The sequence below is a fragment of the Montipora capricornis genome, chromosome 8 (assembly GCF_036669925.1).
Source record: "Montipora capricornis isolate CH-2021 chromosome 8, ASM3666992v2, whole genome shotgun sequence".
Lineage (NCBI taxonomy): Eukaryota > Metazoa > Cnidaria > Anthozoa > Scleractinia > Acroporidae > Montipora > Montipora capricornis.
In genome coordinates, this window is record NC_090890.1 from 7293969 (window position 1) to 7308968 (window position 15000).

The 15000-nt window shown below is 39.2% G+C and overlaps 1 protein-coding gene across 4 annotated transcripts in view; it reads right to left on the reverse strand.

The window, feature by feature from the left end:
* The window catches only part of LOC138060007 (3'-5' exoribonuclease HELZ2-like), a 153468-nt gene that overhangs the window by 86116 nt on the left and 52352 nt on the right, over nucleotides 1–15000 (reverse strand). For all 4 annotated transcript variants that reach the window (XM_068905679.1, XM_068905681.1, XM_068905678.1 and 1 more), the window contains 7 exons: nucleotides 12162–12224; nucleotides 11470–11646; nucleotides 11013–11049; nucleotides 9162–9286; nucleotides 6435–6521; nucleotides 4315–4431; nucleotides 3333–3377 (listed from right to left, as the gene is read on the reverse strand). In XM_068905679.1, the coding sequence (XP_068761780.1) occupies nucleotides 3333–3377; nucleotides 4315–4431; nucleotides 6435–6521; nucleotides 9162–9286; nucleotides 11013–11049; nucleotides 11470–11646; nucleotides 12162–12224 (651 nt within the window). The remainder of the gene's footprint in view (nucleotides 1–3332; nucleotides 3378–4314; nucleotides 4432–6434; nucleotides 6522–9161; nucleotides 9287–11012; nucleotides 11050–11469; nucleotides 11647–12161; nucleotides 12225–15000) is intronic.

Below are 15000 nucleotides of genomic sequence, written 5' to 3' on the forward strand. Positions count from 1 at the left end.
TATATCTCAAAAACGAACTCGGTGGCCCCCATTTAATATGTCTGAAAAGTAGTTAGAGGGGCATGATGAAACTTTCTTCAAAGTTTAAGAAATTATGTGTCGTGGATTCAGAGCCACCTTAATTTTGTGATTTGTTTTAAGGTAGCTCTGAATCCTCGGTGTAGAATTTTTTAACTTTGCCGAAAGTCTAATCACTTTTCAGCGATAAAAAAGGGGGGTCACCAAGTTCATTTTTCAAATATAAGCAACTAAATCCAAAATAAAGGATGTTTCTGCTGGGCTTTTCCGTTGCCAAGGAAACTTATTACATTACAATAATAATGACATCTTGTTTGGAAATAATCAGTATTTCATATGGTACCATAACATTGCTGTTATATTACGTGATACAGTGTTGTAGCATTATTCGATCTAAACAGAGAGTCTTCTAAGAGTTGAAACCCTTTCGAGCCTCCTTAAAACATGAACAAAGGGTGACCGCATCAGGCCGTACAATGTCAAGCTATGGAAAATAAATACTTTCTCGGCTTCATTTCTTGACAATCAAGTCTATAGTGTTAGAGGCTTTAAGTATTTAGGGGTTGTATCATTGGAGAGATTAAGCATCACGTTTACAGCGAACGGTAAAGTCGGACTAAAAATTTGCGTTTGCAGGAACCCATGACCCGGAGCCGCCAAATCCCATACTGGGCCTATGTCACGGCGTTTTTACAGACCGATTTATTTTTAGACTACATTTCCGGTTCCGGTTCGGTGACCCTGTGACGTCAGGTTAGTTTCTTGTAATTGGTCATCGGCCTCCTGTGGGAGTCTCATTCGGTTTGTGAAAACGCCGTGACAACAACACAATGGAGATGTAGGCTCCGGGTCATGGGTTCCTGGCGTTTGCCAAAAGTGGAAAAAACTCGTTTGATATGAGCTTATTTCTTGCGTGTTAGCAGCAAGCATCAATGTGACTTTTCAAAAGAGAGAGACGAGTTAGAACAACAGAATTTTCATGCTTTTAAGACAAGCAGCAGCCCACCGTTTCGCGTTGGCGTTTCACGTAAATCTCTCTATAAACTTCCAACTTTACGTGGACGCTGAACATGTCGAATATGCGATATCTAAGGTGAACAAGAGATTAGGTCGTCTGCGTAGAATCAATCACTTGTTGCTTTGTAATGCACGCCTTCTTAAGTCTCGTCCTTCACATTCTTGACTATGCATGCATGGTATGAGGTGACAAGGATAATGTTGTTCTAATGAACAGCCTGAAAATATGCCTGCAAACCGTATTCTTGACAAACTTCTGTATTCTTCAGCAACTGATGCGCTCAATTAATCAGCTTGGTTGGTTAAGGTGATACCTCAGTATTGCACTGCGCATCCTGCACTGCGCATATGGTGTATCAATATTCATAAATTGGATCTAATTTGCAACATTGTAAATATGGCATAAGTCGATCATACACGCTGAAACAGTTCTCAAAACACGTGAGAGAAGTTGTGAATTACCCGTAATTGTTTGCGAATAAGCGCGCGCATTCCAAGAACATGGCGAATTTTGTTGTTTCGATCTACGATAATCGGGACAGACAGGTACGATGGTGTTTTACTCTTAAACGAGCACAGTGACCTATATTTTTTATTCCATAATTTTGGTGTACAAATTATCCCCTTTAAAACAAAATTTGTTAAAAAAAAATTTATAAGAAGGAAAAAATATAGCTAAAAACCCCTTAAAAGCCCCTTACCCAGGGATGCAAGTTATGATCTTGACAACAACTACTCGAGAAACGTTTTGTGTCGACGTCCTTTTAAGTTGGGTGATTTTTCCATAAACTATATAAGACAGTGTTTCATATTACAGCAACTACACTGGTTGCCTGTAAAGTTCAGAATTGACTTTAAGATTTTGATGCTAACTTATAAAGCTCTTAACAATCAAGCTCCCGATTACATTTCTGAACTATTGACTTTGTATAAGCCTTCCCGTGCACTTCGATCTTCCAGTAAAATGCTTCTTGTTACACCTAAAACTAAAACTAAGCTTTATGGGGACAGATCGTTTGCTGCCAGTGCCCCTAAACTTTGGAATGCACTACCGCTAGAAATTAAGAATTCTGAATCACTCGATATTTTTAAGAGTAAAGTTAAAACACACCTGTTCCGCCAGTGCTATAGAGTAATGTAATTTTAGAGTTTTCTCATACTGCATGTAATTTGAATGTAAGATTTGAAGGTAAGATTGTAAGATTGTAAAGCTTTGAGAATTTTGTAAAGCTAAATATATATTATATTACTATATTATATTATTATATTATATGTTCTCGACTTTCTACCTATCAGGTGTTTTTTCAAGTGTTACTTTAAAAACCCTCTCGTTAAATGTACCCTGAGCCGAAGAAAATACGCGCGTGATTAGTATCAGTGCAGGCATCAGTGGGGTAAGATTGGCCCATTATATCTCTTAAGCAAGCACGGTGACATATCTTTTTTGTTGTAGTTTTCAAAACGGGGATTAGTAGGGAACATTCAGGGAAAGTTTCAAGAAAATCGTTCGACAATTTTTTTTTTCTGATGAATCACCTTAAACTTAGAACAACGCAGATATTTTTATCACTGCTTGTATGTTTATAACTGCGTGCATGAAATTATTTCTCCTGAATTGGAATTGGTAAGAAACAGCAATGTACATTCTTATAGCACTCGTAGCAAAGATGAGCTTAGGCTTCCATCAGTCAAACACAACTGGGGTAAACAAAGAAAATGTTATCATTCCTTCAAAAATTGGAACAATTCGGACAGAGGCATGACAAACTCACACACCGTATCTCAGTTTAGAAGAATAATCTGTCTTAAGTAGGTAAAGTCTGCGTTCGAGCCAAGGAGGCCCATCAGGCCGGCGCTTATCTCCGATTTCTGTAGCATGAAGCGACTAGGAGTATTTCTACTCCCCCCTGGATGGGATGCTAGTCCATCGCAGGGTTACCCCCAGCATACCCATTTATACACCTGGGTGGAGAGAGGCACCGTGAGAGTAAGGTGTTTTGCCCAAGAACACAACACACTGTCCCCGGCCAGGCCTCGAACCCGGACCACTCGATCCGGAGTCGAGCGCACTAACCATGAGGCCACCGCGCCTCCCTTTTATAAGCTAGCGCTATAATATAATCTAGAGCTTTACTCTTTTCCTGTAAATTTGTATTTTATTTTACGGACCAGGATCTCTCTGTAGATCATCTACTGGTGAGAGAGCTTTCCTGTTATCTTATCTTATCTTATCTTATCTTATCTTATCTTATCTTATCTTATCTTATCTTATGTCTTTCTGAAAATGATAAAATTACCTGCTTTCTTCGGTATTCGTCCCTCAGTAACTCAGTGCTCTTTGGCTGTAACAAAAAACCAAACCTGAGCGGTGAGAACTCAGTAAACTTCGATGATCACTTCAGAATGCCTCCGTTACGACAGTGACGTTCAGCTATTCCTCTCGGAACTGGCAATAAATCGCCTTCGAACTTTTCGCTCACAGCCATTTTTAAAGTTCTATGGTGCGGTTGGGTTGACTCTATGCCCTGCTACTTTATTTAGAAAGACGTTCTTTCGTGTAAAATGAGTGAGGCAATCACTTACGCGTCGACACATTCAAGATGGCAGGACAATAGAAATATGGTGGAAAAAAGAGAGGGTTAGTTCTTCTTGTCTGCCTGCCAACGCAGACGTATTTCCAGCGGTCGCTTCTCTCCCCCGAAAAGTAACGACCACCGGAAATATGTTTGCGTTTCCGGGCTAGGACTGTCGTTTTGCTAAAATGCATTCTCGTCCCCAGAGCCTCCGTTTCTTTTGGTCACGTGGTCGGAGAAACGAAGGGCTCTGGTAGCAGCCAATGCCGGATGTCCGTAAATCACGGACATCCGGTAGCGCATGCTTAATTTTTACCACCTAATCTGCCCATGCTCAGAAACTAATCCATAGGGAGGGGAGCGAGCCAAAGAGGGCTTGCCCGCACGAGGTTGCTCGCCGGAATGCGGGCCGGAAAGAAAATGGAATGCGTGGTACTTTGTGATTTTTATTTCTGCTGCGCATTCATTTTTTGTCAGCCAATGAAAAAATTCGAATTTTTTGGTGCGTTCAGAGCCACTCGTCAACGACATTTCAAGCCTAAAGACGAGTGGCTCTGGGGACGAGAATGGCTAAAATGCGGAAAGTTATTGTTCCTTTTCTGACTGTATACGAATTGCGATTTTTCCAACAAATTAGCGCTAATCACTTTCACGAGTGGACGTTCTTTTTGTTTTTGTTTTTTTTTTTTTTTTTTAAAGAACTCACCCTTGCACCACTGTTCTGCTTTGAAGCTCGTATTGGAGGACGCTTGGCTGACGGGCGGGGTCGTTCCAATTCAAATTGGTTTTCCGATTCATCAGAAAACCGCGATAAATCTGTCATCTGAAAAATAAGTTAATCTTAAGTTAAATTAATAACTTATTGGGATAACCACCATGGTTAGTTAGGACACATAATATTTTCTACGAATGGATGCGCGCATGCGCAGGAACGAGTATCGTGATGGCGGAAAGAGCGCTGAATTCTGTTGGCAAAATGAATGATCGTGTGATGTTCGGAAAAGATGAAAAGGAACGGCGCGAGTATACTGGATTATGATGGAGTGCAGAGAATTGTTTTCACACGGCTTTTACCAACGTTTTTTTTTTTTCACGGTTTTCGTGAAACCTACGGCACATTCTCCGGACGAGCCGGAGAAAAATGAGAGATCGATCCGCCATTGCCATTTAGTTCTGGGGTTTGATCCGCAGCCAAAGTGATAATATATAGTGAGGAAGCTTTTACGGTCGAAAAGACGTTGGTAGACTGATCCGAGATGTCTGCGAACTGATAGTTGACAAAACAACTAGTTGGTGAGAAGAAGAAGGCACGTTGCATGTTTCCAACGAGGTTAATTAAGCTTAGTTCTTCGAAATTAAATTTTGAGAGTTCCGTCGTGGAAACCAGTAAGACTGTGTAATAATACTAAGGCTGTTAGCAAGAATGTTAGCTAGATCGTACATAAGAAATTATATCTTCATTTAATTGAAGTTTATATTTCTTTGGTCATCAAACAAATGTACTATGCAGGTAACCTGAGCCGTATTAAATCAAAACCAGCTGTCAAAATTGAGTTAAACATTCATATGTGTAATAACGGTGTTTGTCTTTTTCGAATCAGAAGTTTTAAGAGCGCACGAGAAATCACCAGTTGTTCCCTATATATATATTTTTTTATTCCGATGTCTTGGCAAAATAATCAAATCTGAAAAATCTGAAAAAGTTGTGTTTATGTTATTCAAATTATGGTAAGCTCAGCATAAATAACAAAGCACAGGGGTTATCTGCTTCTGCTAAGAAGATATCGATGTGCCATGATTTAGACTTAAGCCCAGGTCCCTCAATTTGTTGTGATATGAGTCCTTCGACATCATTATTATTATTATGAAGATTGGCTCAACACGGAATAAGACGTCGACCATTATTTTGATGTTCGTGGCAGAGGCGATTGTTTTTTTTAGAGCCGTTTCCCATCAATTATCTAATGAAGACAAGTGAATTATTCCAAAATTAAGGCATAGAAATCAATAAAATTGGCTCGAAATTTTGAACACAATAAATGAAAATGGAGAATGGTGAGAACTGGTCAAAGTCTGCCAACCTGTCAGAGATAGTTCAAACAATCTGCTTGTTATGAATAACTGAACAGTACTGAAAACAATAATGATACAAATGATGATGACGTGGATGATTGGTGTGAAATAAACTGAAGGAATATCCCTGAAATGGACACCTTATTACAATAACCTGATATGACTGAACATGGTGGTGATATTTTAAGTGTTGCACCAGGAGAAGATCTACTTCTGTTTGTTTATGATAATATTTTGAAGAGTGATGAAATGCCTATGGAAGAAATAGTCAACTTTTTATGGAGCTGAATTCCAGCAAAGAGGATCTCCTCACATTCATGCTTTGTAACGCTGTTCTAAGGATGCACCCCAGTATGAAAAAAGCTCCAATGATAATATTGTTAATTTTGTTGATAAGTATATCAGATGCCAAAATGATAAATCTAGTGAAATCGAATACTGCGAGTCTACTGTTATTGCACAAAGGACACTACAATGAATCTACAACTGTATAGTATAATAAAAACATGAACTGTATGAGAAAAACAAGACTGGAGAAAAACTCTAACTGCACTTTAGTTTATACACATTAAATTTACTTAGATACAATATCAAATTCACTTCGATACACCACCCATATCTATCATCTCCATTATTGAAAACAGCATCATCAGCTTCGCAGGGCTATCAAATTGACACCTATCCACGAGTTAGCCATTGGCTCCCTATGTTTAGATCTTAAATGCCAAAGTAGTAAAGGAAAAATTGTTTTACCGATTGTGACTGACTGTTTCTCCTCGAGCTCTGCTTCTCACTCAATTTAGTTCTGATGTCACTGACAATAAGGCAAACTTTCGTGCTCTGCAATGACGTTTGAGAGACAATTACGAACGTTATCATCAAGCAGCAGTATACAGAAATTGAGATTAAAATTCGCGCTTGCATGCAGTCAACCACCAACAATTGGGGAGTTTTAAGCAAAGGCCGTGACGACGGCTACGGCAACGACCACGTCACAAAGAAAAGATATTATTGGTTAAAAAAGGAAAGATACCGTGCTGCACGAGCGATACGCACTTTAGTGCATTTTTCCCCGTACTCCACAAAACAACCTTTTAGTTTTTGACGAAAGCGTGGGCATACAACAATGAACTATTCATTTTATACGTTTACTTTAAAACTGTTCGTACCCATCCAGTTACAAGACAGCTCTCCCGAGTTGTACAATGGTTAGAAGATGGAATGATAGCGAAACACTTACGATGGCGTTAAGTTATGTTTTGGAGTGACGTTTTCGTTGACGCACCCTGCCAGCAGAGCCTTCTCTACTCGACAAGAAAGAAAGGACTCTGCAGAAATCGTGTAAAGCCCTTCTTGAGTATGTGCAAGCCGTTACGTGGAGACAGTTTCAAACCCAGGCCAAGTCTCGATCGCACTTCTGGACACCATATTGATTTTTGTAATGAAGGCTCCATTTTGACCTTCGACTTGTCAATAATATCATGCGCACGCTGCCTAAACCGGTTCGACCGGAGTGACCAGCCCAGAAACTTAGACTGCGGCAACTTATAAGACTTGACACGATTTCTGCAGAGCCTCTCTTGCTCGCCCTCTAGTGAGGTTTAGAGAGGCTCCCATCGCAGGGTTTCGTTGCCCGCAGTTGCCGTTGTCCTTTCCCAAGTTCTGTAATAAACGGTAAAAGGCTACTTATTCTAAACATTTAATTTTTTCCATTAACTTATATTAGTAAAAGGAAAGTAATTCAGAATCTAGGCATCGACAACATTAAGAAATATCTATATTAATTGAAAAGGGGCGCATAATTCATGATTACAATTCCAAATGAAGTACACAGGTGTCCGCTCCAACACAAATAACCTTAAAACCACGGTAAATAAATGTTCCAGTCAAAGTTGCTTGAATTTTTTTTCAAAGAAAGCGTTTGTATCCGAAATAAATTAATTCACGGTTATCCTACTCTATAAGTGATCCACCTTCCCCAACGCTTGCCGTGGGAGAACAGTTTTGCTGTTCCCAACCCAGCTTACCACATGTTTTGCGTGTGTAGCTGCTATTTAAAGGTGTGCTAAACACACCTGTCTTGTATGTTAGCTACGCCATGCTGATGAGGCCCAACAGGACCTAAACAGCTATCCATGGCTGCTAATTGACCGGGTGACATGGTTGTGCGCATGCGGGATGTGTTGCCCACACCGGGTTGGTGTTAGCGTGTGTCACCTTGCTTTTATTGTTGCCCTATTCTGCCCGTTGTTATTATAGGAAAGCTCTCAGAATTGCCGCATGTGTCAAAACAATTGGGCAACCCTAACACGTCATAAGTGTTCAAGAAGGTCGTGCCCCGGAACTTAATCAATGATAGCATTTATTGTTTTTCCAATTAGAACTTACAATGTTTTAGAAAATTTTCCAAACCGATGATTGGAAACATTTTTTCATCCGGTTTAGGGTTATTTTTTGTTGGGCATATAGACCCAATGCAAAAATTTTGGTGTTATCAACGGAGTTGATAATGTAAATTGGCTACCGTACAGAGATTCTAAAAGCTGACGTTTCGAGCGTTAGCCCTTCGTCAGAGCAGCCATTTCCTTCGCTCTGACGAAGGGCTAACGCTCGAAACGTCAGCTTTTAGAATCTCTGTACGGTGGCCAATTTACATTATCAACTCCGTTGATAAAACCAAATTTTTGTATACTACTTCCCCACCGACGCAGCACCACAGTTTCTTTAGAAACTACCCCTTCATTCCTATGCAAAAATGGCTGCCTTTAAATTATCCTTTTGTTCATATTCAAAATAGCCCAACTAACCTCGTCAAAATGGCTGCCTTTAAATTATTACTTTGTTCATATTCAAAATAGCCCAACTAACCTCGTTCGGGATAACAAATTCTTTAGAATTTTTGTCTCAAAGACGAGGTTAGTTGGGCTATTTTGAATATGAACAAAAGGATAATTTAAAGGCAGCCATTTTTGCATAGAGTCTATACTTTGTACAGACAAGTCGATTTATGTCCCAATTTCCTATTTTTTTAATACGTTGGTTGTACAATTTTTATGAGTAAGACGATTGCTAGTGGAGACTGTTAGCATCATAGCAGGACCCGATGTGACAAAAATTGTCTAAACATCTGTCTTTTCAATGGCCACTTCGATCGGTGGATTCCAGGGCCCGGTTGTTCGAAAGCCGATTAACTTAATCCAGGATTAGCGTCAACGTTTGTTTCATGTTTTCAACCTTTTGGTGAAAGTTTCTTTTGCTTATTTTTGTTTTTCAAGATTGACCTCTTCTAATGTAAAGTTTTGCCGAATATCATCGTTCAACAGCATTTGGGAAAAGAGAAATAAACTCCTTGTTAATGTTTAATCTTGGATTAGCGTTAATCGGCTTTTGAACAACCGGGCCCAGGATTCTATGGTTTATGAGTCAAAATCTTTTTTTTTTTTTTCCCTTTTTTTTCCGTTGGCTACTCGTTAAGCTTACCTCCGGATCCATCCTTCGCCATTCCATCGCAAGTCGCAAGGCCTCGTCGAGTTCTCCATGCCGAGTGTTAATGTTAATTAGCATATCAAAAGCAGGAGAACTGGTGCGGTCGGAAATATTAAGAGCTGCAAGAGAAGGCCAGAATATTTGCCACCGATTATTCAACAAGTTAAGTGTGAGACGACGTTACTGTTGTACCTCAAAAAAGACAGAAGTGTAAAAAGTCGAAGAAGATCTAATAGAATTCGTTACAAGCCAGTTATACCTGAAACTAAACACAACAAGTAGCTGTCCGCGGGCGGATCTTGCCCAACCTCAAGTCATACGTGATGGCATATGCTGAATAAAGCCTCTCAGAATACATGATAATAAGGGTAACCTCGTTTGTATTCCACAATCGGCGACACATAAGAGCGCCGCGCACCGGTGGCTCAGTTGGTTGAGCACCGGGCTGAGGAGAAAGTGCTGCCTTTGTAACGACATCTGCAAATGGTTAGACTTTCAAGTCTTCTCGGATAAGGACTATAAGCCGGAGGTCCCATCTCACAACCCTTGGGTATAAATTATATAAAAAAAATCTGTGGGACGTTAAAGAACCCACACACTTTTCGAGAAGAGTAGGGCATGGAGTCTATTCGAGAAGAGTAGGGCATGGAGTTCCCGGTGTTGTGGTCTGATCTACGGATAGAGGGGTTAGGTGTCAATTGGGACGAAAAGTTCTGTTCCTCTCCCCTGCCACCCCATGAATTGTGGCGAATTAAAGTAAAGTAAAGAGTATATGATGATTCTTTTCAAATTAACGGATGCGTTTAGAACTGCTTTGCTCCACTTTCCCCCAGAACTGAAACGTCGGTGATAGAAAAAGGGCGTTGACTCATTTACTTATGGTCTCCAAAGTGGAACTACAATGCAGGTCAAAAGTGTTGGGACACTTAGCGAGATACTACTGAAATATTCTCCCCCCACCCCCTCCCCCCCAAGCAATGTTGAGATTTGACACTACAACACAGATTTCAACAAAAATACTGTTTATCTGCATCTTCCAACATTGTTTGGGGGGGAGGGGGGTGGTACGCTCCAATTGTGACCCCAAAAAGCCAACTTTACTTGGAATACATGATTATTGGACAGGTGTCCCAACTACTTTTGACCTGCATTGTAGTTGAAGGGTTATAGTGTCTTGTCGCAGCCCCGTTGGTAAATGTACCATTTTTGCTTTTTAGTAACCTGGTTACCAAGAGTCATATGAGCTGCACACTAACATTGTCTTTCTCTCACAACAAAACAAATTATGTCAGAAAACCGGCAATGGAAATGCTTAAAACTAAAAAAAAAACTGCTCGAAATTAGCGTTTGTTTACTTTCAACAAACCCACATCCACCATTTACATTTTTTGGATAAAGACGTCTCGCCGTTAAATGCAACTTGGCAAAACAATTTATAAGCACGAATGACTACATGAGTAGGACCATTGAGCATTAATTTTTGCATTTTAAACTGAACTAGTCTTTGGAATTCTGATTCCCTGTCACCCCTTAAATTCAAATAAAGGCCTGACTTAACGCTGCTTTGAAGTTCATGAATCCTGAAAAGTGCAAAGGTCGCTTTTCGCCTGTAGCTAGCTGATGGAGGTGGCATAATAACGCTCACATCAATGCGTGCAGAATTTTACGACTGTATTCAACAGTGGTTAGCCAAGACAGATCTGGTTGCCAAACCCCGTACATTTCGGCTTATGGCGTCTTTAATTCAATTTCAGGGTTTCGCAATCGGAGGTTTCGGAGCTACCCGAAAGTGGACACCCTTCGTTTCTTCTAAAGATTCATGATTACGACGATTGTTAATTGTACCTCTTTGGCAATCCTGCTTTGCTTTCTGAAGATCTCCCTAAAGAGTGAAAGACAGTCAGACCAAAGTAAGAGATAACATTGTAGTTGTTCAACGCTCTGTGAATTTACATTCCAAAGAGTTCGGTATTTCAGTCCCACTGTGCTTGATTGATAAATTGCTAAAAATGTAGGGTCAACAAAATGATAGTAAACGCATTTTACAGACTTCTCTTTTGGAAAGCAACGGTCTTCTCTATTTTGCTTGAAAAATTTAAAATCAATTTTCGTTCCAATGTGTAGTCAAATGTTTCTTTTTTTTAAACAAATCAATGAGCTTCTGTAAAAGTTTATGCATAGCAAGGGATGTTTTAAAGTCTGCGCTCACTTAAACCAGTTGCGATAGAGCCTTCTTGTCCAATATTATTTTGAGAGACTGTGCGACTGTGTCTAAGCATGCACAGAAGAAATATATTTTTACCACAGTCAGGTAACACTGAGCCCTTCGTTCGAAGGCTTCCAAAATTTCAGGAAAGAGGTTTATAACTTCAGTGTACATCGGTACAGCTAAGGTCGTATCTCCTCGAGAAAAATGCTGCTCTGCACTTGACATGAGAACTTCAATGACTCTGACAATGTGATATTGATTTCCGTATCCCTGAGGAACAAAAAAGACACGTTAAAGGGGAGTGGTGTGAGTGCATTGGTTAGAGCACCAACGAGCTCTAACTTATCAACCAACGTGTCCCGGGTTGGAAACGTCAGCTGTAATATTGCAATGCTTGCTTCTAATGACAACGACCTCGAAATGGAGTGCGCTCAGTGACTGTTGGGGGGGGGGGGGGGGGGTGGGGGGGGTTTCGTCACTGCATGTCATGCGACCTCGAAATAATCAACAGGGATGCGCTCTGTTGTGAAGACAATCCAACTAAAAAACTGTTTTATATTATTTCACATATCGCCACGGTATTGCAGTTGTGACCTTTCGAAACAGATGATACGAAAAAACGTGCTAATTTTTATGGCAATCGAACAGCAAAACAATTGTTGAATTCAGGTCTCGTCTTTTAGGGTGTGCCGGTTAAGGTTAAACTTGAACTCATTCAATAATTGTTAGTTTTTCGATTGCAGTGATTTTAGTGAGGGTATTGTAACACACTTTTGAACTCGTACTTGACCACATAGCCTCATGACTTTCTCTTTTAATCTTCTGAACGCGCTCTTGTCTCTTGTCATCTGTAAAATCCAAGTATAAACTTCTTATTTAGTTTTCAAGATGCATGGGTCCGTTTCTCGAAAGTCCCGAAAAGCCATTTCCGAAAGTGGTCCTTTTAACGTCTTTTAAAGGAACAAAAGCAAAATGATTGTGAAAATTGATGGCTTAAAAGCTCTTTGTCATTTAGGTACAGAGGAAAATGTGACACCCGAAAAGTTGCTGGATTTTCGAGAAACGGGCTGCGCAGGTCCCATTTTTGTTTTCGTATTCATGATAGTTATTGTATCGTATTGTATCGTATCGCATCGTATCCTCACAGCAGCAACGTCCCTATAAGAAAAAATCAAAGTAATGATTTACCTTTACGAATTAAACAGCAGGCTGGATAAATTTGTAGAAACCGCAGAGTGAAAGTCCTTCTGAATTAATAATGAATTTCATAAAGAGAGGATATCATGTTGTGCTTTAATTATGTTTATGGTTTGAAAAGTTCATTTTTTTTTCAAACCAATTTAAATTTTTTAAGCTGGTTTATTTTCCTAGTACACTGCCCATTTTAACATATTTGGATATCTCTCCGTAATTAATTTTAAGGAGTACGTATAAAATAAACTTTAGAGCAATCATTTTAAGATTATTATGATGGATTGTTGAATCTGATGCCGTCAAAGACAATAATAATTATTTATGCATGTGAACATTAATTTTTTAGTGTTTAGGGTTAAATTCTCAGCTTAGTGATTAAGGTTAAGCTCTCGATTAGGTTTACGCACTTAATTGAAGCAGTCAGCCTTTCCGGAGATGTATATGACAACTGTAGACTGCCTACAAATAGCGCTGATAAACAGTATTAAGTTAAGTCTGTTTATAAAGCACCCATTTCAAATAGCACTGAGAAGCAGTAATTAAGTCTAAGCACCCATTTTAAAACGGTTAGCTTTTACTGCGAGTTACGGTTAGTCTGAAGTCTGTAAGTGTCAGACACTGCATTCTAGGTAAGAGATTGGCACGCATTGTAGTGATAATCAGATTGGAGTAATGACATATTTGCAGTGTTTTTTGAATTGGTATTTAATGTCGTTATAATTAATCAAATAAATAATTAGTAGTGTAAGTACCGTAAGTAATGTATGCAATTAGCCGTAAGTGATACATTGTATTGTTATTAGTGAAAGTAACGCTATTGTAAGTAATGTATTGTAGTGTTTTGTATTGTTCAGTATTGTAAAATCTATTGTCATTAAAAAAATAATAATAAACAAAATAAAATTTTGCAGTGTTTAGTTTAAAAGAACCGTTTTCTTGGCTTTTGGGTTAAGAATATTGGCTTAGGGTTGGTGGAAGTAAAGCTTTCTTTCACATGTAGGATAAAGTGGTTTAGTTTGTAAAGAAGCTGTAGTGCTGTGTCAGTGGGGAAGTGAAATAAAGAAAAGGGTTTATCAACTGAGCTGATATGGTAAATTGATCACTGCAAAGAAATTTGAAAGCTGACCTTTCGATGGTTAGCCCTTCTTCAGAGCTAAACCCTTTTCTGTCTTTCAGTGATATTCTTAATGAATCCTTTGGCAATATAACATATAATAGAAGATTTATAAATATGCGTCTCTCAGATTTCAATTAAATAGAGCAGTAGTCAACTGGAAAGTAACTCCATTACAATTAAACGCAATAGTTCTATTTGTACTGTTACAATATTAATAAACTAGAATTTATCTTGAATCGAAAGGAAATTACTCATTTTGCAAAATGACCTGTTTGCAAGCTCAATACAAAGGAAACGTCTTTGAAATAATCGAAAATAAGATTAGTAGCACTGGACAGGTTTAACGTTGTAGGAGAAATAAGTCATTGGACCTCTCCAAACTTGGTCAATACTTGAGCATAATGGTTTTCGATGTCAGTAATTTTCCTAAAAGCATGTTAGGGTACAAGGGTGGCATTGTCGATCTCAATCAAAGAGGGGAATGTTGGGGCTGCCATTGGTTGTTGGGCATTTTCTGTGCATGGAATGGATGTGTTGACAACTTTCTGGCTGATTCATTCCTGCACAATTTCTTGAAGCCACTTTTCGGTAATTCCATTTTGGAACTACTTTCTTGTTGTTTCCTGTGAAGAGCTCCTGTAACCAATCTCCTTCGAGTTATCATATGGTGTTCCATTTTGTTAATTGTTTCGATCGTTGTTTCCGGCGGGGCGAGCAGCGGAAAGGCGGAGTAACTGTTGCTTCTCTGTTTTTTCTTTCAAGAAATGTTTGGCCTTGTTGTAAAAATCAACTTATAAATAACCATTTTTTTGCGAGTCTTTTGTCTGCAGGTGGCCTTTTAATTCCTCTGCTTCTCTGTAGAAATCTATTTCATTTACGCAATCCCGCTGGTGTGACTCTGCCATATATGTGGCTCTGGTGTTGTATTGCACATTTATGAATACAGTAAAATATTCATTTATAAATTATTCTGTGGAATTTGCATCACGTTCTGGTGAGTAAACAGAAAGGTCTTGAGAAATATGCAGTGTCAGTGAGTAGTGTTGCGTGCTGTTCGGGGGGGGGGGGATAGATGTGGGAAAGGTTGGAGGGAATGGAGAAGATCAGGGAGGGGTAGGTGAGTAGAAGGGAGGGAAAGCTCCCATTTTTTTAACTACACCCCGCCCACGAAAAAAAAAAAAGAAAAAGAAAAGAAAAATGCTTCTTTTAGACACTTGATTGAAAAAAAAAAACAGTTTAAAAAATTTAAACTGATTTGAAAAAAATTAACTAGTTTAAAAAAATTCAAACCAAAAACAAAATTAAACCACAAC